Below are 21,227 nucleotides of genomic sequence, written 5' to 3'. Positions count from 1 at the left end.
GCTGCTCTTATGGGAACGGCAGAACATATGCTTGTTTTTCCCCTTCACCTTTCCAGTTTTCAAATCTGGGAGTTTGAATTTGTTCCCAACTTATTGTTGGTCCCTTGTCAGCAGGAGGGGAATAGTCACTGCCCCATGGGCACGTGTATGGAATCACAGGCGACAGTTTCGTCATTATTGAACTCAGGTGTCCCATCTCCTGCTGCTGTCACGCGGGCACCTCTGTCCTTTTGGTTCCCGTAGTTGTAGATGGGGTCACACCTCCTCCCTGCTTTTCCTGTCCCAGCCTCAGCCATGCTTCCCGGGAGCCCTGGGTGCTCTCAGTGGGCGACGGTGCGTGGGACATCGGTCACTGCCCCAGGCAAGGCGCCCAGCGCTCGCGGCTTCAGCTCTGGCTCCGCTGTGAGGTAGAGTTCTCCCTGCGGGGCTCCCTCCCTGCAGTGGGTGACGCACACTTGTGGGTTTGCCCCTTTCTCTCCCAGGGCTGACCATGGAGCTGGAGGACATTGCGAAGCTGAAGAGTAAGTGCTGTTCCCACCCCCCACCCCCCCACACTGGCTGGTGCTGCCCTGACCACCTGTGCTCCGCAGTGATCCTGCTTCGCCTGGAGGGCGCCATCGATGCCGTGGAGCTGCCTGGAGGTGATGGAGGTGTCACCAAGCCGGGGAGGTGAGGGACTGGGACTGGCCCTTGACCCCAGGCCCTGCCTGCACCTGGAGCCAGACGTGTGTGGGGCTCTGTCCTGGCTGCCCAGTGGGGTCCCTCCCAGGTCTGGAGGCCCAGGAGGGCTGCTGACTCACCCGGATGTGCACTGGTCTCTGCTGTGTCCCGTCCTCTGGTGCTCAGACGCCAGCCCAAGCACACCTTCTGCTAAGACGGAAAGTGCAGTCACACCAGCCACTTCCTTAGGCCTCAGAGGGCCCAGGCTATTCTGACAGCCCGACGTCTAGGCCGCCCTGAAGCTGGGCAGTGGAGTTGGTTCCTGCAGGCGGGTGCCGGGTCCTGGCTGAGGCTGGTGGTAGCCCCCTCAGTCCACAGCTGACACTGTGCTGGGACCAGGCCAGGTTGTCGAGGGTTGGATTCGTCAGGAACATTCCAGAGCACAGGCCGCCGTCTGCTCTGCTGCGCTCAGATGCTCACAGACACCCCGTTGCCTCCCAGATGAAGCAAGCCCCTGCCTGCCCTGCCCCACACCACGGCGCCCAGATCTGGTGCTGCCCTCCCATCTCTCCCCAAAGCTGCGAGAGCCACGGCCTCAGGGGGCCCTGACGACCTCCACCTGGAGCCCGGGCCCGGGGGCTCCTGGCGCAGAGGCTGTCCCCTCCAGGTGCCTCCGAGAGGGCTCAGGGCTCGTTTCTGAAAAGCCATTGGCCATTAGGTTCCCAGAGCCCAGCTGGTCAACTCTCTCCCCGGCAGCTACATCTTCGAGCTGTTTGCCGAGGCCCAGATCACACTTCAGACCAAGGGCTGCATCTTGGAGTCCCTGGACCAGATCATCCAGCACCTGGCCGGACGTGAGTCCCACCCGCCCTGCGCCTCCTGCTGCCTGTGCCGCGGGGAGTGCCACGGACAGGGGACATGCGGGCATGGTGCCGTGCCCTGTGGTGCTCGGTCCAGCTTTGCACTAGCCAGCTGTTCCTAGTCAGCTTTCCAGAAGAGCAGGGTCACGGAGCTGTGGGCCCCGCCAGGCTCTGTTCCCTCTTGGGCGGGGGTGGGGGGGTGACTGGGCAGCCTCAACCTTATTTGCTCCCTCTCACTGATACTCTGGAGACACACGGGTAAGAGCAGGCAAGCCCCTTCCCCAGGTGGCCCCTGTGGATTTGGGGTGAGGCGGAGCTTAGCACATGTCCAGGAGGCTCCTGGCTCCTGAGGCTGCAGCCTTGTGGTCAGTGCCCGCTGCTCCCACAGGCGCAGGGCTGTTCACCAACACGGCGGGACTGCAGAAGCTCGCGGACATCATCCAGGTAGGACCAGGGGCGCCATGCAGGCGGCTCCTTTCCCCATGGAAGTGGGGTGCTTCCTTCTCCTGCACTTGTCACTCGGCCTCGACCTGGGGCAGGGCCAGGCCTGCGCACCTCCTGCCTCAGAGCCTCAGCCCTCAGGCTGCCGTCCCGCCTGAGCTCACTGCCTGCCTCGGGCCGCACTGCACCAGGGGCAGTGGGCAAAAGCCTTCTCAGGCCTTTTCCTGAAGCCGCTTTCCAGGGCAAGTCTGAGTGTAAGCCCATCACAGAGGGGGAGGCTCTACTCCCAGCCCCATGTCTGGCCGCAGAGCCCGCCATCCCTGGAGAGCCATGCGGCTCTGGCGAGTGTGTTCAGGCGATGCCCGTGAGCCCAGGCGGGGCCTGCGGCTGCTGGACTCAGTCAGCGGCGTGGTCCCCACGTCCCAGCCAGGCCGGCCTCACCTTGGGCCCGGGAAGCTGCTTTCGGTGGGGCAGCCACCCGGGGTCGGTGAGCCCCCTCCTCTGCAGACCCAGTGGGGATGCCACACCTCAGGCCACTGGGCACCGCCACGTCCTGCCCCCAGCTGCAGCACGCTGCCCTCCGTCCGCTGCGGAGCCCGCCGCTCTCCCTCAGTTGCTGGCGGCGGGGCCGGCGGGCGTGGTCAGGCCCGCTGCGAGAGGCCTCTCCGAGGACCCTCCGGGCCGGTGGTGCGTGGGAGCCCTCCCTCCTCGGTGCCCAGTGGTGGAGCAGGTCTCTGCCCTCCAGACTCGAACCCAAACTGCTCAGCCAGTTTGGAATTTCCTGCGGCAGCTGCTCTGAGTGATCCCTGGTGGGTGACGGGGAGTCCCCTGCTGGCCTGGTGTGCGTGCTGGCCTGTCCCCTCCAGCCGGAGAGAATATGATGGGCAGCAGCTCATCCCATTCGGGGCCACAGGCCTCCAAACAGGGCTGTCCTGGGGGTATGGATAGGGTCCTGGTGTGCGTGCTGGCCTGTCCCCTCCAGCCAGAGAGAATATGATGGGCAGCAGCTCATCCCATTCGGGGCCACAGGCCTCCAAACAGGGCTGTGCTGGGGGTATGGATAGGGTCCTGGTGTGCTGCTGGCCTGTCCCCTCCAGCCGGAGAGAATATGATGGGCAGCAGCTCATCCCATTCAGGGCCACAGGCCTCCAAACAGGGCTGTGCTGGGGGTATGGATAGGGTCCTGGTGTGCTGCTGGCCTGGCCCTGGAGCCCTGGGTGCTCTCTGTTCCACGGTGGGGCGGTGGGCCGGTCAGACGGACAGCCTGTGGGAAACACGGAAGCTCATGGTTTGTGCAGGGTAGAGGGTCTAAAGCTGGTGCAGGCTGGAGACTGAACGAGGCCAGCTTCAAAGGGACAGAGCAGGCAGGATGTGGGCCCCGAGATGGTGTGCGACCTGCTCACGTGTGGGACCAGTCGACAGGATGCTGGTGCTGCCAGGCACGGATGCCACTATGCACAGGCCCGCTGGGCATCAGGCAGGACAGGCCCAGCCACTGGACAGTGCTGCGTGCACGCCCACTCGAGGTTGTTCCGGGGGGAAGGGGTCATGAAGGGTGGGGAGTGGAGAAGAAGGGGAGACAGCATGGCAGGCACCATGGGAGGTCACAGGGGACTCAAGCTGGTGTGACTGAAACTCCTGTGCATCTCCCAGCTGGGGGCCTGAGGGGAGGGGAGGGGACAGGCAGAGGTGCTGTTGGCAGGAAGGCAGGGGCAGGCGATGACGACACCCTGCATGTCTGTCTGTCCTGTGTGGTGTGTCCTGCTGACTTGCCCTCATCTCCTTTCAGATGGTGTTCAGCATAGACCCTGCCGAGGGCAGCTCCCCAGTGGGGCCCGAAGCCTCTCAGTCCTACAAGGTGGGGGCCGCCTCCGTGAGGGGCGATGGGCAGGGGTCTCTGTCCTATGGGGTGGGGGCCGCCTCCGTGAGGGGCGATGGGCAGGGGTCTCTGTCCTATGGGGTGGGGGCCGCCTCCGTGAGGGGCGATGGGCAGGGGTCTCTGTCCTATGGGGTGGGGGCCGCCTCCGTGAGGGGCGATGGGCAGGGGTCTCTGTCCTATGGGGTGGGGGCCGCCTCCGTGAGGGGCGATGGGCAGGGGTCTCTGTCCTATGGGGTGGGGGCCGCCTCCGTGAGGGGCGATGGGCAGGGGTCTCTGTCCTATGGGATGGGGGCCGCCTCCGTGAGGGGCGATGGGCAGGGGTCTCTGTCCTATGGGATGGGGGCCACCTCCGTGAGGGGCGATGGGCAGGGGTCTCTGTCCTATGGGATGGGGGCCGCCTCCGTGAGGGGCGATGGGCAGGGGTCTCTGTCCTATGGGATGGGGGCCGCCTCCGTGAGGGGCGATGGGCAGGGGTCTCTGTCCTATGGGGTGGGGGCCGCCTCCAGAAGGGGGGCCACAGGTGGGGGGCTCAGGACACCTGTCCATTCTTCCCTCCAGGTACACATCCACCCTGACACCAGCCACCGGGGGACAGCTCATCGGTCAGATGCTTGGAGCTCCACGGCGTCCAGAAGGCAAGGTATGGCGCCTGGGGGACCGGACACGCTCCCCTGCCCGACCCCAGGGAGAGGCCTGCGAGGCGGCTGGGCGGCACCTGAGTCGTGCCAGGCCTCCCACACCAGCCGGGATGTTTTCTTTCTTTTTTTTAAACACTTTTGTTGATTTCAGAGAGGAAGGGAGAGGGAGAGAGAGATAGAAACATCAATGATGAGAGAGAATCATGGATTGGCTGCCTCCTGCACGCCCCCTACTGAGGATCGAGCCCGCAACCTGAGCATGTGCCCTTGACCGGAATCAGACCCGGACCCTTCAGTCCCCAGGCTGACGCTCTACCCCCTGAGCCAAACCGACCAGGGCCACCCAGGACGTTCTGAGAAGCGTCGCCGGCCCCTGACGGTGTGCTGCGCTTTCACCGTCCAGCCGGGCGCCGATGTGGGGCAGGTTCAGGCTGAGGCCACGCCACAGGCCTCGGCTGCGTCGGAGGGGTCTGCTGGCCGATATCACTCGGGTCCCCGGGGGCGGGCCCCGTTTCCCTGACACCCTCTGTGAGCTCAGGCCTGTCGTGAGTCCTGCCCTCTTCCTATCAGCTTCCCCTGCTGCCCTGGGTCCTCGGTCTGTGCAGGCACACCGTGGCTCCTGGTGTGGGGTGGCCTGTGTCGGCTCAGGCACAGACTCCTGAGGTGCCCAGTCCTGGCCACTGCCCCTGGGGACTTAGACTTAGGGTGGGGTTCGTAGCCCAACAGCTCCAGGGTAATGTGATGGTGCTGTGGTCAAGGCCACCCCCATCCTGGGCAGTCCCCAGTGCTGCTGGCAGCCCACCACTGCCACCTGCTCCAGGTCAGCTCTCAGCACCCCTCTGCTCTCCTCCACTCTCCTCGGGCTGCCGCCTGCTGTCTAGTGGAGCTGAGCAGGGACAGAGGGTTAGGAGTGTGGGGCGGTCGTGCCGGGATCAGTTCGCCCCTCACACAGCACCATGATCTCGGGAGGCCAGCTGGGTCTTAGCCCTGGCAGGTGTAGGTGCGGAGGGTGAGTGGGTGCAGTGACCGTGTTCCTGTACCTCTGAGAGCGAGAGGATTCTCAGAAGCAGCCACTCCTGGGTGGGTGTTTATAGGAAGTTGGATCATCTCCAGCCTCCCTGAAAGCTGGGGGTGGAGGGGAGGCCCGGGCACAGAGGCGTGCAGGCCAAGGCCTGGCTCCAGGGCCCACACGCTCTCCTAGGGCACCTGTCTCTGCTGTGGCAGATGGCGATGTAGGAAACACCCAAACCTGTAGAGAATTTTTATAAGTTTGTTTGAGCCAAACTGACAATTGTTGGGAAGCAAAATCTGAAGGGATTGAGAAAATGCTCCGGAGAATGCGGTTCTGCAGCTTATTCCGTCCATGAGCTCCGTCGGCGGTGGGGAGGTGGGAGAAGCGAAGTGGGGCTGCCTGCCTCTGGGAGGGGATCAAAAAATCAGACACAAAGTTTTCCATTGGTGGGTACAGGGTTGTTACAATTTACTCCACATAGAGATGGTATGAGGGGGACAAGGGGACAAGGAGGGGTTCTGTGGACTCTGCTCTGAGGGGTCTGCCAGGGAGATCACGCTGCCATCCCCAAGGTCGGCTGTAGGTGCGAACAGACCACACCAGGCTTAGTCAAGGGGAAGACTGGCCTTTGTCAAGGAAGCTGCAGGCCTAGGGGGGACCCGCTGTTAGTCTGGGATCTGTATGTTCAGGCCGTCCCGATGGTTACTTCCGGTTCCGAGTTTGTGGGGCTGCCCTGCAGCCTCCGTGAGCTTGTCGGGGTTTAGTGCATGGCCCCTTGATGTCCACGCAGGGCTGGCCCAGGCCGCCTCGTCCTCCGTCCACGTCACAGGCAAGATCCCATCCTGAAAGTGGAAAAGGGTCTCTGGCCCCAGAAAGTGGCTCGTTCTTTTCTGGAAGTGTTTCTGCTGACCTGTGACCTAGTCTTGACGTTAGAGCCCTGTTTGAAGTCATTTCCTGAGCGTGGGGAGCAGCGAGTGGGAGGCAGGCGTGTCTGCCTGGGGGAAGCGGGTGGGCCGGGTCTCCTTCCCAGCGGGCCAGGACGAGGGACTGCCACTCCCTGTGAGCGGGTGGCACCCCTGCTGCTCCTGCCTCCCAGGCCTGAGCTGCCTCCTCTCTGCAGCTCCAGCGTCTGTGTCCCTGGAGGCCCGGGTGTCGGAGGTGGGGCTCGCTTCCTTCCTGGGGTGCCTGTGGCCTGTGTCTCCATGTCTGGGGTTGGGGTTGGCCGGCCTCTCTGGAGGTGACCCACTGTCTGTCCCAGCTTCTCTGGCTCAACTTCCTGTTCCCCAGGCCCCTGGGCAGGCCCCTCGGTCACACTCGGATGCACCCAGCGGCTGCCTATGGAAGACTTGCGGGTGGCGGTCATGGGCCTCCCTGTGGGTGACTGAGTCCCAGCCTCATGTTCGTCCTGCAGGGAAGGTGCTCAGTTACTGGTGCTTCAGCCCCGGCTGCTGCATGCGCGAGCTGGTCCGCCAGGGCGTGCGCACGCTCCTCCTCACCAGCGGCACGCTGGCCCCCGTGTCCTCCTTCGCCCTGGAGATGCAGATGTAAGGCTGCCCCTACCCGGGCTGGGGGGTGATAGTCTGGGTGTTGGGGGTTCAGAACTTCACGGGGGACATCCCTGCCTTCCACCGCTGCCGCCAGCCCCTTCCCAGTCTGCTTGGAGAACCCGCACGTCATTGACAAGCACCAGATCTGGGTGGGGATTGTCCCCAGAGGCCCTGATGGAGCCCAGCTGAGCTCCGCCTTTGACAAACGGTAGGGGGACCTGGCCTAGGGAGGACGAGTGGGCGGGCCCAGTGCTGGGACCCACGTGGCAGCAGCCTCCCGGCTTCATGCAGGTTCTCTGACGAGTGCTTGTCCTCTCTGGGGAAGGCGCTAGGTGAGTTCCCGGGAATCCCTGGCCCGGCTGTCCCACCCTGGACCCCACCCATCCATGGTGTCTGGGGAGCCCGCCTCGCCCTGCCCAGCCCTGCACCCTCCCCGCTTTCTCCTCCTGGGGCAGCCGGCGGGGCCGCTGGGCGCCCTTCCCACTGACCGCGGCCGCTCGCTTCCAGTCAACATCGCGCGCGTGGTCCCCCACGGGCTCCTGGTCTTCTTCCCCTCCTACCCCGTCCTGGAGAAGAGCCTGGAGTTCTGGCGGGTGCGTTCCCTTCGCGTGGCCCAGGGTGGGAGGGCAGCCCCGTGGCCAGCGCGGCTGGTGCGGCCGCGGCTGCCAGGTCTCACGCCTGCTGTCCCCTCCTCCCTGCCGCAGGCCCGGGGCTGTGCCAGGGGGCTCGAGGCCCTGAAGCCTTTGTTTGTGGAGCCGAGGAGCAAGGGCAGCTTCTCAGAGGTGCGAGCTCGCTGGGGCTCCCCTGCCCCGTGGGTGCCCGGGCTGGCCTGGGCCTGCTGCCTCCTGGAAAGCTAGGGCACAGCGATGGTGGCAGCAGGTGCCTGGGAGGAAAGGCTCTCAGCCCGGCTCTGTGTTTTCTGGGAAACTGAGCAGCCCTGGGTGCTGGGTGCAGGTCAGCCTGGGAACCCAGCCATGAAGCGGCTGCCAGAGGAGGGTGCATGGGCCTCTCTCGAGGTGCCGGGCCGGGGCCCTGCTCCGGGTGACCCGTCTCTCCTTCAGGTGATGGGCGCGTACTACGCAGCTGTCGCCTCCCCGGCATCCCGAGGGGCCGCCTTCCTGGCCGTGTGCCGGGGGAAGGTGAGTCTGGTGCCACGTGCACTGCCCGTCTTCCTCACCCACAGGAGCTCGTGACGGGCCTGGGGACTGCGCTGTGGGTGGAACAGGCTGGTCCCTTCCCTTGGGCCCCACTTCCAGCAAATACGAGTTTGGTGGGCAGCCCCTGACCCTGGCTGGGGCCGGCGGGGTGGGCAGGGGTGGGAAGGAGGAGGAGGCTCCAAGGACAGACAAGTGGTCGTGGGGTTCTGGGAGTGTGCACCCCAGCCAGGGCTTGGCCCAGGGTTGGCGGTCTGTCCCTAACTGTCCACACCTGGGAGCTTGTGTCGTGAGGGTCGGGCCGACCCTGAGGAAGGTCTGCAGGCGCCTGTGGGGCTTGTGGGTAAAGACTGTGCTCTCCCCAGGCCAGCGAGGGGCTGGACTTCGCAGATGTGAATGGCCGAGGGGTAGTTGTCACGGGTCTCCCGTACCCCCCACGCAAGGACCCCCGGGTCATCCTCAAGATGCAGTTCCTAGATGAGATGAAGGGCCGGAGTGGGGCCTCGGGCCAGGTGAGGTGCCACGTGGTGGGCGGGGACCTGGTGGCCTGGAGACCTTGTGACCAGCTCCTCCCCTCCCCCAGTTCCTTTCTGGGCAGGACTGGTACCGGCAGCAGGCGTCCAGGGCTGTGAACCAGGCCATCGGGAGGGTCATCCGGCATCGCCACGACTATGGGGCCGTCTTCCTCTGTGACCACAGGTGTGGCCCTTTCACCGCATGGGGCCCCGGCTGGAGTGGGCGGGACTTGGGCTGATGGCCCCTCCCTCCCAGGTTCACCAGTGCGGATACCAGAGCCCAGCTGCCATCCTGGGTGCGCCCCCACGTCCAAGTATACGACCACTTCGGCCACGTCATCCGAGATGTGGCCCAGTTCTTCCGGGTGGCTCAGAAAACAGTGAGTCCCGAATGCCCAGCTGGCTGTGCCCCCTTGCCCTCCCCAGGGGAGGAGTTGGGTGGGACCCCCAACCCCAACCACCTGTGACTGTCCAGATGCCGGCGCCCCTAGCTGCCACCCCTAGCCCGGGCCCGGGAGAAGGCACCGTCCGAGTGGCTGTGTCGCTCGGGGCCCTCTCCACCAAGAAAGCCAAGAGTCTGGACCTGCACGTCGCCAGCCTGAGGCGGAGGCCTCCAGGTGCGTGTGGCCAGGTGACGTGGCTGGGGGCTGCTCCCACAAGGCTGGCGACAGGCAAGGGGACCTGATCACCCCTGCCCTCCCCCAGGACTGCCAGCCTCCGGGGACAGCGGGGACACCGAGGGCAGCCTGTGTGTGGAGTATGAGCAGGAGTCGGTTCACACCCAGCGAAGGCCTGTGGGGCTGCTGGCCGCCCTGGAGCACAGCGAGCAGCTGGCCCGAAGGCCCGGGGAGCAGGCCGGGCCTGGGGAGGAGGAGGTACGGGTGCTGGGGCTCCAGAGATGGACACAGACCCCAGGCACTGCCTGTCTGTTCTCAGGCACTTCCACACTCACCCCATAAGTCCCCTTGTTGGGCAGGTGGTTGGGGTTTCAGCCCACACCTAAGCCCCTGGCTGGTGCTCCCCCGCACCCCCTCGCTGGGGCTCCACTGCCCCCTGTGGTTTCCACATGGTCCTCTGGGGCCCGGCCTTGCTGCGCCCTTCGGGAGCCTGGCCGTGGCAGCTCCTGCCCAGCGGCTTTCGCCCAGAAGTCCGTCACTGTGACCTGGAGGTCCCTGTGTCCTGCTGGGTGGCATCCCCTGTTCCCTTCCCATTAGCCCTGTCAGTTACTGCAAGACCACGTGCCCGCACCTGCTCTTGGGCTCTACCCCCAGCTGACCTCACTGTGGCTCCAAAGTGCCACGCAGGGCTTTGGGGCCGAGGGCCTGGGTTGGGACCACAACTGTGTGACCCCCCAGGCACAGTGCCGCTCCAGCACGTCCCTCCCGGGTGAGAAGAGGTCTGTGGCGGAGCAGAGAGGAGGCAGGAAGAAGATCAGGCTGGTCAGCTGCCAGGTGGGTGAGCCACCCAGACCCACCTGGGGATGTGGTGGGAGCCACAGGCTGTTGCGGCTCTTAGTGCTCTTGTCCACGGCCCGTGGCCCTGACCCGGCAGAGTGTGAGGTGTGAGCCGGCCAAGCCTGCGCCATTCTAACTCCACTGTCCCTTCGGGGTGGGGGGCTCGGCGGGGCAGTGGTGTTGGGTGCAGGAGCTGAGTGTGCAGTGTGGCTGCGGTGCCGGCCTGGCCCCGCCTTCACTTTGCTGGGATGTTCACGGCGAGGTTCAGATTTGCGTCTTGGTCCTGACAGTACCGACTGGTCTCCCCGCCCAGGCTCCTGGGGCCCAGTTGCTTGTTGGCGTGGGGCCAGGCCTGCACAGGCCCCCTCTCCTCATTCAGCCTTTCACGGTGGGAGCACAAAGTGTGTGAGAACAGCACAGCCTGACGCTGGCCAAGGGGCCCCTGTCCTGGGACCCACGCCGAGTCCTGCACATTTGTGGTCAGGTTGGGCCCTTCAGACACGTGGGCTCCTTCCACAGAAGGCCCTGCCCCCAGCAGGTGGGAATCAGGCCCGGCCCTGGAGGCTGCACTGGGGCGGGCCTGTAGCCAGGCTGGCTCACCAGGGCAGTGCTGGGCCCTGGCAGGAGGTAGAGGCTATATGCCCACACATGGGGAGGGTCTGTGTCCCCATCCTCAGATGAAGGCAGTTGAGAGCAACTGAGTAGACAGTCTGGGCCAAGAACCTCGGAAAGCCCCGCACACTGCCTTTGTCCATTCCCCTTGCTTCTGGGAAAAACCAGGCGGGGGTGTCAGGAAGTGGGCTGGGTGCCAGGGGCCTGCCCTGAGGGTTGAGCTGGGCAGACAAGAAAGCCTGGCCTCCATGCTTCCCATCTAGGCCCCATGTCAGGGCCTAGGGCGCAGCGGGAATGGAGCAGGACACTGCCAGCCCCTGGGTTTGAGACGTGTCCCTTGCTGTGAGCTGCCCACCTCCGAGCCAGGCGTGTCCTCTGAGCTGAGAGAGCCCGCTGCAGCTGTACTGGCCCTGGATGCCCCATCCTGGAACCCAATGGGGGCAGGAGGTGGGGCTGGAGGTGCAGCCCAGGGCCTCAGATCCACCTGTGCTGGTCCTGAGAGGCGTGGCCTCCCTGCAGCCCCTCCTGGCTGCCTTCAGCAGGACCCCTGCCACCTGCCAGCCACACCCTGGAACAGTGAAGGGTCTGAAGGGTGACGTGTGTCTGATGGGCTCCTGGCTGTGTCCAGCAGGAGGGGCTGGCGGCAGGTGCGCAGGCGGACAGAGCCAAGCTCTTCATGGTGGCCGTGAAGCAGGCACTGAGCCGGGCCAGCTTTGCCGCCTTTACGCAGGCCCTGCAGGAGTACAAGGGCTCGGACGACTTCCAGGCTCTGGTAGACCACCTCAGCCCCCTCTTTGCCCAAGACCCCAAGAAGCACAGCCTGCTCCAAGGTGCCTGGGGTGCTGCAGTCACGGGGTGGGGCAGAGGACACCGGGTGGGTCACCTCGGGGCAGGGTGGTCCCTGCTCCCTAGCAAAGGTCCGGATGGTGGCTGCAGCGCGTGGCACCCGCGCACCCAGACGCCCCCTCCAACAGGCTTCTACCAGTTCGTGCGGCCCCACCACAAGCAACGATTTGAGGAGCTCTGCCTCCAGCTGACGGGCCGAGGCTGTAGCCATCTGCCTGAGCACAGCCTTCCACGTGGGCAGTGGACACAGCCAGCCCCGGACCCCGGCGGTGAGTGGGGCCTTCCCCAGGCAGACCCTCAGGGGCTGGCACCTGTGGTCCTGAGGTGGGCTCTAGCTTGGTCCAGCCTCCCTGTTTCTACAGGGGCCAATGGATCACTGCAGGGTGGCACCATGCCGGCCCCCAGAGCATGTACAGCTGTCGTCTTACCCGCACCGGGGTCCTGGAGCCCCTTGTCCCTCCCCCCAGAGTGGGCCCTGTACTTCCAGAGCGAGGGAGCCAGTCCCTGTCCCTGACCAGCCTGCCCTGGGTGGGACTGCCTCAGGGACACTGCCCTGGGGAGGGGACTTGCCAGCCCCAGAGTCACTCCCCCCTGGGGTTGGTGCCACAGGATGTCCCTCCGAGCAACCAGCTGTCCACGGGTCTGTGCAAGTCAGGTCCGAGGAGGGCTGTGAGCCCCGCCGCCCTTTGGGCAGGCCTGCCTCCTCCCTAGGGAGCACTCGGGCCCTTTGAGACCAGCTGGATGACTCCTGTGTCTCCATGCTCCTTCAGGAAGGAGGGAGCCTGTCCCCAAGATGACCCTGTCCCAGAGTGCGGCCAGGCAGCTGGACACTGGAGGGCACCTGAACCAGGGACAGCCTCACCTGGCCTCCAGGCCACCACCAGAAGGTACATGGTCCCTGAAGAGGCTTCTGACCAGAGCTAGACCTCGGAGGGGAGGAGCCTCCTGGGGGCTATGGGCCCCGACACAGTCCGTATTCCCTCCCTCTCAGGAGACACTGGCCTCTGTCTACAAGAGGGGTGTGGCGCCCCTCAAGCGGAGAAGCCGAGCCAGCCTGCTGTGAGCACCTACCTGGCAGATGCCCGCAGGGCCCTGGGGGCTGCAGGCTGCAGTCAGCTCCTGGCAGCACTGACCACCTACAAGCGGGATGATGACTTTGAGAAGGTGGTGGCTGTGGTGGCAGCACTGACCACCTCGAGGCCCGAGGACTTGCCGCTGCTGCAGAGCAAGTTTCTGAGGAGGGGACTTGGAGGGGCTCTGGGGGAGGAGACTCGGGGGATGGGGCAGGTCCTGAGCACCCCTCCCCGCAGGGTTCAGCATGTTCGTACGCCCACACCACAAGCTGCGCTTCTGGCAGACGTGTGCAGACCTGACCGGCCGGCCCACCCCGGACACAGGCACTGCCCCCGGGACCCCAGGAAGGGAGCTCCGAGGTGTTTCCCATCCTCACCCCCAGGGTGACCTGCTGGTGCTCTTGCCACCCCCACCCTATCACCGCAGAGCCTCCGCAGCCTTGGGAGGCATGGGCAGCAGAGGCGCACCAGCCACCCCTCAGACTCACTCCTCTGTGTCCAGGCCCCTCCGAGCCAGAGAGACTAGGGAGGACCCAGAGCAAGATCTCCTCCTTCCTCAGGCCACGGCTGGACCCCCGTGACCCCACGGACAGACAGTCTGAGTGGGTAGGTCTCGTGGGTGCTGGCTGCCAGCAGAGGAAGCCATCCCTTCCCCATGTCCCTCCTGCTAACAGCAGCACCCAGGTCTTGACCAGCCCTCGGGGACACGGCTGCTGGGCACCACCCCTCTGGGGTGGGTGGGCAGTGGTGCCTGGCAGGTGTGGCCAGCGTCCTCTGTGTTTTCCCAGACCCCCAGGAGGACACTGCGTACTGGACCTGGGGTGCCTCCGCCAGGAAGCAGAGCCACGGGCCACTCTTCTGAGACGCCTGGGCACGGCAGGGCCTCCAAGGCTGAGGCCACCCTCCCTGGATGCAGCATGGACACTTGTCTGCTGGCTCAGGGTGGGCCAGGCCCAGCACCAGCAACCTCAGCAACCTACCAGTCAGAGAGGCCGGTCTGCACAAGGGACACCCCTGAGACCGCAACCAGGTCTCGGGCCACCTGGGAGAAGCCCTGAAGCCACTGTGGGGTGGGTGGCCGAGGTGCTTCCCCAGAACTTTCCCGGGCTGCTGGCATGTGGGGGTGGGGGGCTCAGGGGTCCACAGCTGGGCCGCACCTGGAGTGGGTGGTCTGCTCCCTGGCATGCTGGGACTGTGCCTGGAGGTGGGCTGAATAAAGCTGCTGGCATATGGGGATGCTCTTCGCATTGCCTGGGCTTGGTGATGGGGTTTGAGGTGCCAGAGAGAAAGGATGGGGGCATCTGCACGGGCTCCCCCTCCCACCGTCCCATGAGAGGGTGCTGTGAGCACGTTGTCTAAACTTGGCTCAGCCTCCATCCTTGCAGCTGGACAGGAAGACACTGATAGCAGAGGGAAGAGGAACCTGCCTCCCCCCCCCCCCCCCCCCGCCCCTTATACCTCCCTGGAAGGCTTTGTCACTGGATCACAAGCTGTGCCTGGTGATAGGAGGGCCTTCATAGCACTGCCTCCTGCACTGGGGGGGGCAGGGGGACTGGGCCAGGCCAGGCGAGGGTGCTGAGACTGTGCCCCAAACTGGGTCAGAACATGCCCTAGCTGGTTTGGCTCAGTGGATAGAGTTGGCCTGCAAACTGAAGGGTCGTGGGTTCAATTCCAGTAAAGGGCACATGCCGGGTTGCAGGCTTGATCCCCAGTAAGAGGTGTGCAGGAGGCAGCTGATCAATGATTCTCCTCACTGATGTTTCTATCTCCCTCCCTCCCTCCCTGAAATCAATAAAAACATATTTAAAAAACAAATTTAACTGGGTCATAACATGGCCTGCGGAGGTCACCGGCCTCTCCCCGGGGTGTGGCGAGGCCAGCCTTTATAGGAGGCGCTGGCCGGAGCTGGAGTACTCTGGTTGGCTGCAGGTAGGGTGGGCGGGGCCTGCTTCCGCTGGGAGGAGCGGGGCTGGGGCTGGGGCTGGGGCTGTGGTGAACTGGTGTCCCCGCTGAGTCCCGCTGCAGGGAGGATCATGAGAGCACAGGCGAGGCTGCCCCTGATCCTGCCGAGGTCACTACCGTTCCTGCTGCTGCTGCTGGCTGTGCGCGGGCCAGCGGAAGACGTGCCTACCTACCCGTGGTGGGATGTGGCCACGCGGGAGTGGCTGACGTGTGGCCAGTGCCCCCCAGGCACCTTCGTGCACCGGCCGTGCAGCAGGGACCAGCCCACGACGTGCCGCCAGTGCCCGCCGCACCACTACACGCAGTTCTGGAACTACCTGGAGCGCTGCCGGTACTGCAACGTGGTCTGCGGGGAGCACGAGGAGGAAGCGCGGCCTTGCTCCGTCGTCCACAACCGGGCCTGCCGCTGCCGCCCAGGCTTCTTCGAGTTCGCGGGCTTCTGCCTGGAGCACACGCCCTGCCCGCCTGGCTATGGAGTGGTTGCCCTTGGTGGGTGCTGGGCACTCTGTGGGTGGTGCTGGTCCAGGACTCCTTCCATGAGGATGCCCCGGGTCCCCCTGACCCTGTCCTTCCATCTCATCCCCAGGCACCCCCACCCAGGACACACAGTGCCAGCAATGTCCCCCAGGCACCTTCTCGGCCAACAGCTCCAGCTCAGGGCAGTGCCAGCCCCACCGCAACTGCACAGCCTTGGGCCTGGTCCTCAACGTGCCGGGCACCCCCTTCCATGACGCCATGTGCACCAGCTGCACAGGCCCTCCACTCAGCACTCCAGAGCCAGGGGGTGCAGGTGAGCCGGGGGGAGGGGCACAGATGAGGGGGGATGGGCCATGGGGCAGCAAGCTCAGCCTGTGCCCTGCCCCAACTCTTGGCCGGTCCAGCCCTTGGAGCCATGAGGTATTTAGTGGGCGTCTGGGAAGTGCCTCCAGCCTCATGGGGTCAAGGGTCCCCGAAACCCACGGAGCAGCCACGGGTAGTGGCAGTGGCACCATTGAGTGCACTGTGCGGATGGCTTTAGCTGGCAAGCAATGCTTTTCCCCACCCCATCACTGAGTGCTCGTCAGCAGTGGCATCCCCTCACCCCAGGGCCGCCTCTCCCACCCACCCTCCTGGCATGGGGTCCCAGCAGGGGCATGGGGAGGGCTCTGTCTGCAGGGAGCCCTCACCCCAGGGCCTGACCCTCCCACAGGGACCGAGGAGTGTGAGCGCGCCCTTGTGGACTTCGTGGCTTTCCAGAACGTCTCCTTCAGGAGACTCCTGCAGCTGCAGCAGGCCCTGTCGGGTCCGGGGGCATGGACTCCCCGTCGGCCCTGGGAGGACCGCATGTCCTTGCAGCAGACGCTGCAGAGGCAACTCATGAAGCTCCGTGAGGCCCGGCCAGGGGCGTTGGTGGCGGGGCTGCTGCAGGCCCTGCACACAGCCAGGCTGCCGGGGGTGGAGCGCACTATCCGAAAGCGCTTCTTCCTGGCCAGCTGAGCCCCGTATTTATTCTACTGACCGGGCACCGCGTGTCGTTTTTATAAACCCTTTTGTAAAATTGATTGTGTAGGACAGTGCTGTGTGTCGGTGGTGGACTGAGGCAGACCTTGATGGCAGGGAGGATCATGGGAAGTGGCCAGTGGGTGGAGGTGGGGCCTTCCCGCTGTGGGCACAGGGGAGCTGAGGCTCACTCCATGGCCCGCCCCCAAGCTGAGCTCTGGGTAGCTGGGAGGGTGGAGGGTAGGTCAGGGCCAGTCAAGGAGTGGCAGTGCCCAGGGGGTCACCAAGTCCAGGGGCTCTGCTGTGAAAGAGGACTCAGCGACTGCCCCCTCCCTTTGAGTTCCACCCACTCCCTACCGCAGGGGACTTCCCAGGAGACCAGTGTCCCACTAGCTTTCTGGGAAATGGCTTTTCCCTCGGGGCAGGATCACACCCTCACAATGGGAACCCAGGGAACAAGGGACTAAGCGGCTCCAGGGTGGGTGGAGGGGTGGGGGATGGGACTCCCAGCCCTAGCTGCCCCGCCTCCCAAAAGGCCCAGGACTTCCCCTGCCACTGGGTCCCCAGCCCCATCCCTGACTCATCCCTTTCCCAGCAGCTCCTCTCAGGTCTCCTCTGGGGAGGGAGGGAGGGGAGGCTGGTGGGACCTCCCTGGAACATGAAGCCAGCAGGTCACTGGCTATGGCCCAGCCATTCCCAGGACAGCAGGAAACGGCCTGGACGCCCTTGGGCTGTGGCCATGACACAGGCTCGGAGAAGGGTACACAGGGGCCACGCAGACTGTCTTTATTTTCTGCACAGGCACCCTGGCCAGGCTGCTGGTCACCAGCTCCCACAGGGGCCATGTGAAGAGGGGCCCCAGGACCAGCGTTGCCTGGAGGGCCTGCGCTGCTGGGCACAGGCCTGGAAGGAGATGCACCCCTCACGCTCAGCTGGGAGCACAGGCACCAATGGGGCAACATAGGGACCCAGCCCACCTCCCAACACCCCCACATCCCTGACGCATCCCTGAACTGGCAGCCATGGCTGTCCCAGGTGGTGGCAGGTGTGCTAGGGGCCTCCCACTCCCAGCTTTTTGCTCCCTGACGTGGGCCGGTGGTGGTGGTGGCAGCAGGGTCCACATGGCTAGGCAGATCGCACCTAGCTAGTCCTGGGGCTGCACCAGAGCCCAGGACCTGCAGGCCTTCGGGGATGTGGGTTAGGCCTCCTTCAAGGTGACACCAACTCCCAGCCCACCTCCATGATCAGAGGAGGCAGAGGCCGAGCTTCGAGGGCATGCTGTGGATGGAAAACCCACCTCCAACCGGGCTTCCTGAAGCCCCGCCCAGGCCAGGCTGGGGCAAGCAGCTCCAAAGGGCACCCACAGGGCCGAAAACCAGGCCTTGAGTGGGCCCTGCTGCCCCCACTCCCTTGGCAGAAGCCTCCGGGCACCTACACTTTTCAGGACACAAAAGTCTGTCTTAGAGAAAAAACAAAGCAAATGAAAAAATCCAAAGGCAAAGCCAGCCCCAGCCCCGGGACCGGTGGCTCCAGCTGGCAGGTGTGCTCCTGGCTCAGGCACCAGCTGTACGTGCCCCAGGTGCCGGGTGCACCTACGTGATGTCTCTCTGCCGCGGCGGCCGGTGCACATTCCGCACGACGCACTTCACCATCCACTCGATGCCCTCGCGCACCCCTTTGCTGTGGAGACAGTAGGTATGAGGTGGGGCGACCCGGGACCCTGGGGCAGGGTGAGGGCCCCACTCACCCCGTGAGGGCTGAGCAAGCCTGGGTCAGGCAGTCCCGCCGGCCGATCTTGGAGGTGCAGTCACTGAACGCCGTCTTGATATCCGGAATGGAGAGGCAAGTCTGGGGGGTGCAGGGGGGCAGGCTGTAAGGCACAGCCCATCCCACCTGAGGCCATTTCCTGCCATCAGAGAAACTGGCCCCCAGGGCAGTCCCTAGAGCTGCCAGAGCTCAAAGATGGGGGCTGAGAACAGGATGGGAGGCCAAGGTGGGCCCTTCAGGGCTTCTCTGCCCAGGAGGGTCCTACCTGGTGAGTGGCCTCAGACAGCTACGAGCAGGCGGATGGGAGCAAACTAAGATGCACCCTTAGGATGCTGTAAACACCCACCCTGCGCACAGCCCTTGACTGGTGGTCCCCAGAATGGCCTGTGTCCCTCCCCAGACAGCCCCTGGTTTGGGAGTAGGGCTAGCACCGCTGCCAACTCCAAGAGCAGCAGACAGGTTGGCGTCAGCTCTGACTCCGCCCTGAAAAGACACCACCGTTGTCTCCTCTGCAGAGCTTTCTGCGGGTCATCTGGGTCTCCCAGGGCTGCAGAGAGACAGGGTGTAGCTGCCCGCCCCCCCCCCCCCCCCAGTGGAGACAAAGTGCCCTGCACAGCCAGGAGAGGCCTCAGGAGAGCTCTGTGCACTTGGGGCAGACCCGCCGTGCAGGGTGTCCGAGGAAGTGGGGGCAGGCTCACCTCAACATCCTGCTTGTTGGCCAGCACCAGGATGGGGACACCGTCCAGAGCCTCACTCATGACCATCTTCTCTGGAATAGGCAAGAGGAGGCATTAGCACCCTTTTCCCCCCTTTGTCCCCCTGACCACCCAGCCACACCCAGGAGTCCATACATTCCTACCAACCTCTTCACAGGCGGGGCCACTCCCTCATGGCCAGGACCCTTTGACCTGACATGGCCCAGCTCCAGACACATGGGATGTGCGGACTGGACATGAACAGCCCCCCAGCCCTGGGTGGGCTGTACCCACCGAAAGCTTGCTTGGACTCCGACAGTCTGTCCTCGTCGGTGGAATCGATGACATAGATGACACCGTGGCACTCAGCATAGTACTGGGGAAGGCAAAGGGGCAGAGGGTGAGCCATGAGCACTCAGCCAACCCCCAGCTGCAAGATCCTTATAAGGGGTGCCTTCTGTGGGTGGGGAGGTAGGGTGGAGTGGAGGTGCGCCCCACAGGCCCTTCAAGGAAGGACTTGCTGACCACTTCCTAGGGGCTGTATCCCATATCCTACTTCAGGGCCGGCTCCTAAAAGCCACCCATGACCACAGGCCTGATGGTGGCCCGAAAGGAGAAATGGGGCTTGGAGCTGGAGGCTGGAGGAGCCCAGACTAAGCCGGTCCCCAAGCAGACCCGGAGGCGGAGCGCACCAGTGGGGCCTCATACTGGCACCGAAAGCAAGCCAAGACAGGCCTCCAAGGGCTAGGCCAGTGCCACCTGGGCAGCAGCTCTGTGCCCTGTGCCGGATGGCAGGGCCAAGGACCAAGCCAGCTGAGCTTAGAGCTGTGTGTTCTGGATGGTGCCAGAGCGTGGTTGGCCATGGGCTTGCTGACAGCAAGGGTCACAGGAGCCCCCTGCCAACTCTTAACTGCCAGAGCCCGGGGCTGTGGGGGCGAGTGGAACATATGCACAAAAGCAGGGCCTTCTGAGAGATGGACTCCCTGGGCTTGGGGCACCAGAGACACAGCCACAGACCTGGCAAGTCCACATTCTGCACCAACCAGAAAAGAGCCCTGGACATGTCCACACTGCAGAGCAGACGACAGAACCTTGCCACTGGGCCCCACCCCTCCTGCCTGTCACCCGACCCAGCCAGGCTGTGGACTGGGCAGGATGACCCAGTGGTCAGCAAGCCAAAGGACACTCTGGAACATTCCTGAGGGTGACGCCCGCCCCATCTAAGACAAGCCTTTATCTGTACTTGCTAGAGGCAGCCCTGGGTTTTGCAGGCTGTGCACCCTGCACACCAGCCTGCATGCTGAGTGACGTGCGGCTACAGCTGCTCCGGGCACACTGGCCTGTTGCCGGCAGAGCCGGCGGGCCCACAGGAGAGGCCTCTGTGCAGAAAGGAGGCCGCTCACTCCGGGGCTGGCAGCAGGTGAGAATCGCACACAGCCACAAGGTGGCAGAAGACTACACTCCCAGCGTGTCTGGGCCCTCGGAGGGTGACAGCTCAGTGATGAGCACACAGCTGAGGTGGAGTGTGAGGAGGCTGCCCCACTCCCACGACACCCGCCACACCCCAACCCCATGGCTGTGTCACCCATGGCCATGTGGGGGAACCTACAAAACCACTGAGAACAGGAGAGAGCTCAAGCGTGGCTTTTGGGTGGACACACACCAGTCCCTGGGGTATAGCCTAGAGGGACAGAGGCCAGAAGTCCTCCTGTGGCCCAGAGCCAGGTGGCCTTCCTGTGTGGGAAGACATGGCCTATCTAGGCATTGGTGAGGGGCATGGGCCCTGCTCATCACTTCCATTGCCCACAGGGCTCGGCCACCCACCCCAGGGCGCTGGGTTCGGCAGAGTTGGTCACTGCGGCGCCCGCTCACCAGTGTCACAGCAGGAGACCTTCTGGGCCACAAACCCTGGCTGCCTCCTGGGCATCTTGGCAGAGAGCCCATCCGGTGGGCGTAACAGACCCTACCACAAGAGGTGGGGTGCCACTCTACAGGGGCTAGGAGGCACCTGAGGTATCCATGGGGCCCACCAAGAAAGAGGGCTCAGACCCTCGTGAGGAGGCCACACCAACACACAAGTGGTAGCTAGGGGGGACCACACCAACGCAAAGCCAGCCTACAGTCCTCCCTTTCCTGTCCCTTTTCCAGCTTCCCCTTAGCAGAGCCCTGGGACTTGGGGGAGCCATCCCCCAAACAGAGGCGTGAATTCAAGTGGCACAGGAGGCCTCCACAGAAACGGTCACCCATTGAGGCCTTACTGCCCAGTGGTGGGCAGGATGCCAAGTGGACAGACCCTTGTTGGTTCTTGCAGGACCCACATTGCCAGGTCACAGCTGCCCAGGGCAGCCTACCAGGTGGCCCGCCTGGGCACATGAGGAACACTTGCCTCCAATGCTCCCCACTGGCCCCCCCAGGCTGACCTCGCCCTGTCTAGTCCTGCACCTTCCCACTCCCAACACCCACCCTGCACCCCAACCTCTGCCTCAATATTAGATCCGGAGACCCTGGCCTACAACAGAAGGTCAGGATCTGTGTTCACTCCCCACATGGTCTGGGATTCAGATGTGTAGGCTCGAGCTTGGCTCTGCCTCAGGAGAGCTTTAATGGCCAAGCCTTCTGGCCACAGACAGAAG

General features: G+C 64.5%; 3 protein-coding genes across 10 annotated transcripts in view; 2 read left to right on the top strand and 1 right to left on the bottom strand.

The window, feature by feature from the left end:
• RTEL1 (regulator of telomere elongation helicase 1) overlaps positions 1-13,927 on the top strand; it is a 48,780-nt gene extending 34,853 nt beyond the window's left edge. For 3 of the 5 annotated variants that reach the window (XM_059704997.1, XM_059704998.1, XM_059704996.1), the window contains exons 11-35: positions 483-521; positions 591-669; positions 1,417-1,514; positions 1,909-1,964; positions 3,751-3,819; positions 4,399-4,480; positions 6,902-7,034; positions 7,132-7,245; positions 7,329-7,369; positions 7,545-7,630; positions 7,742-7,819; positions 8,099-8,176; positions 8,557-8,703; positions 8,775-8,890; positions 8,963-9,086; positions 9,182-9,323; positions 9,412-9,581; positions 10,062-10,157; positions 11,401-11,602; positions 11,747-11,887; positions 12,389-12,505; positions 12,610-12,843; positions 12,929-13,051; positions 13,194-13,297; positions 13,480-13,927. In XM_059704997.1, coding sequence (XP_059560980.1) covers positions 483-521; positions 591-669; positions 1,417-1,514; positions 1,909-1,964; positions 3,751-3,819; positions 4,399-4,480; positions 6,902-7,034; positions 7,132-7,245; positions 7,329-7,369; positions 7,545-7,630; positions 7,742-7,819; positions 8,099-8,176; positions 8,557-8,703; positions 8,775-8,890; positions 8,963-9,086; positions 9,182-9,323; positions 9,412-9,581; positions 10,062-10,157; positions 11,401-11,602; positions 11,747-11,887; positions 12,389-12,505; positions 12,610-12,843; positions 12,929-13,051; positions 13,194-13,297; positions 13,480-13,749 — 2,939 coding nt within the window. In that variant the 3' untranslated portion in view covers positions 13,750-13,927. The remainder of the gene's footprint in view (positions 1-482; positions 522-590; positions 670-1,416; positions 1,515-1,908; positions 1,965-3,750; positions 3,820-4,398; positions 4,481-6,901; positions 7,035-7,131; positions 7,246-7,328; positions 7,370-7,544; positions 7,631-7,741; positions 7,820-8,098; positions 8,177-8,556; positions 8,704-8,774; positions 8,891-8,962; positions 9,087-9,181; positions 9,324-9,411; positions 9,582-10,061; positions 10,158-11,400; positions 11,603-11,746; positions 11,888-12,388; positions 12,506-12,609; positions 12,844-12,928; positions 13,052-13,193; positions 13,298-13,479) is intronic. The other 2 variants (XM_059704999.1, XM_059705000.1) reach the window with 2 other exon arrangements.
• Positions 13,928-14,651: 724 nt separating this feature from the next.
• On the top strand, positions 14,652-16,756 carry TNFRSF6B (TNF receptor superfamily member 6b). Of its 2 annotated transcripts, none has more exons than XM_059705023.1 (3): positions 14,652-15,142; positions 15,240-15,443; positions 15,825-16,756. In XM_059705023.1, the coding sequence occupies exons 1-3, from the start codon at positions 14,725-14,727 to the stop codon at positions 16,127-16,129; spliced, it is 927 nt and encodes a 308-aa protein (XP_059561006.1). In that variant the 5' UTR covers positions 14,652-14,724; the 3' UTR covers positions 16,130-16,756. The 2 variants fall into 2 exon arrangements, with proteins under 2 accessions (XP_059561006.1, XP_059561007.1); XM_059705024.1 differs by having other exon boundaries at positions 14,653-15,142; positions 15,843-16,756.
• Positions 16,757-16,895: 139 nt separating this feature from the next.
• Positions 16,896-21,227, bottom strand: part of ARFRP1 (ADP ribosylation factor related protein 1) — a 6,214-nt gene continuing 1,882 nt past the window's right edge. For 2 of the 3 annotated variants that reach the window (XM_059705025.1, XM_059705028.1), the window contains 3 exons: positions 18,889-18,970; positions 18,598-18,668; positions 16,896-17,812 (listed from right to left, as the gene is read on the bottom strand). In XM_059705025.1, coding sequence (XP_059561008.1) covers positions 17,573-17,812; positions 18,598-18,668; positions 18,889-18,970 — 393 coding nt within the window. In that variant the 3' untranslated portion in view covers positions 16,896-17,572. Of the gene's footprint in view, positions 17,813-17,879; positions 17,981-18,597; positions 18,669-18,888; positions 18,971-21,227 lie in introns of all 3 variants that reach the window. The other variant, XM_059705027.1, reaches the window with a different exon arrangement.

Source organism: Myotis daubentonii, chromosome 8 (assembly GCF_963259705.1).
Source record: "Myotis daubentonii chromosome 8, mMyoDau2.1, whole genome shotgun sequence".
Taxonomy (NCBI): Eukaryota; Metazoa; Chordata; class Mammalia; order Chiroptera; family Vespertilionidae; genus Myotis; species Myotis daubentonii.
Note: the sequence above shows the minus strand (reverse complement) of the source record. Positions and strands in the feature narration are given on the sequence as shown.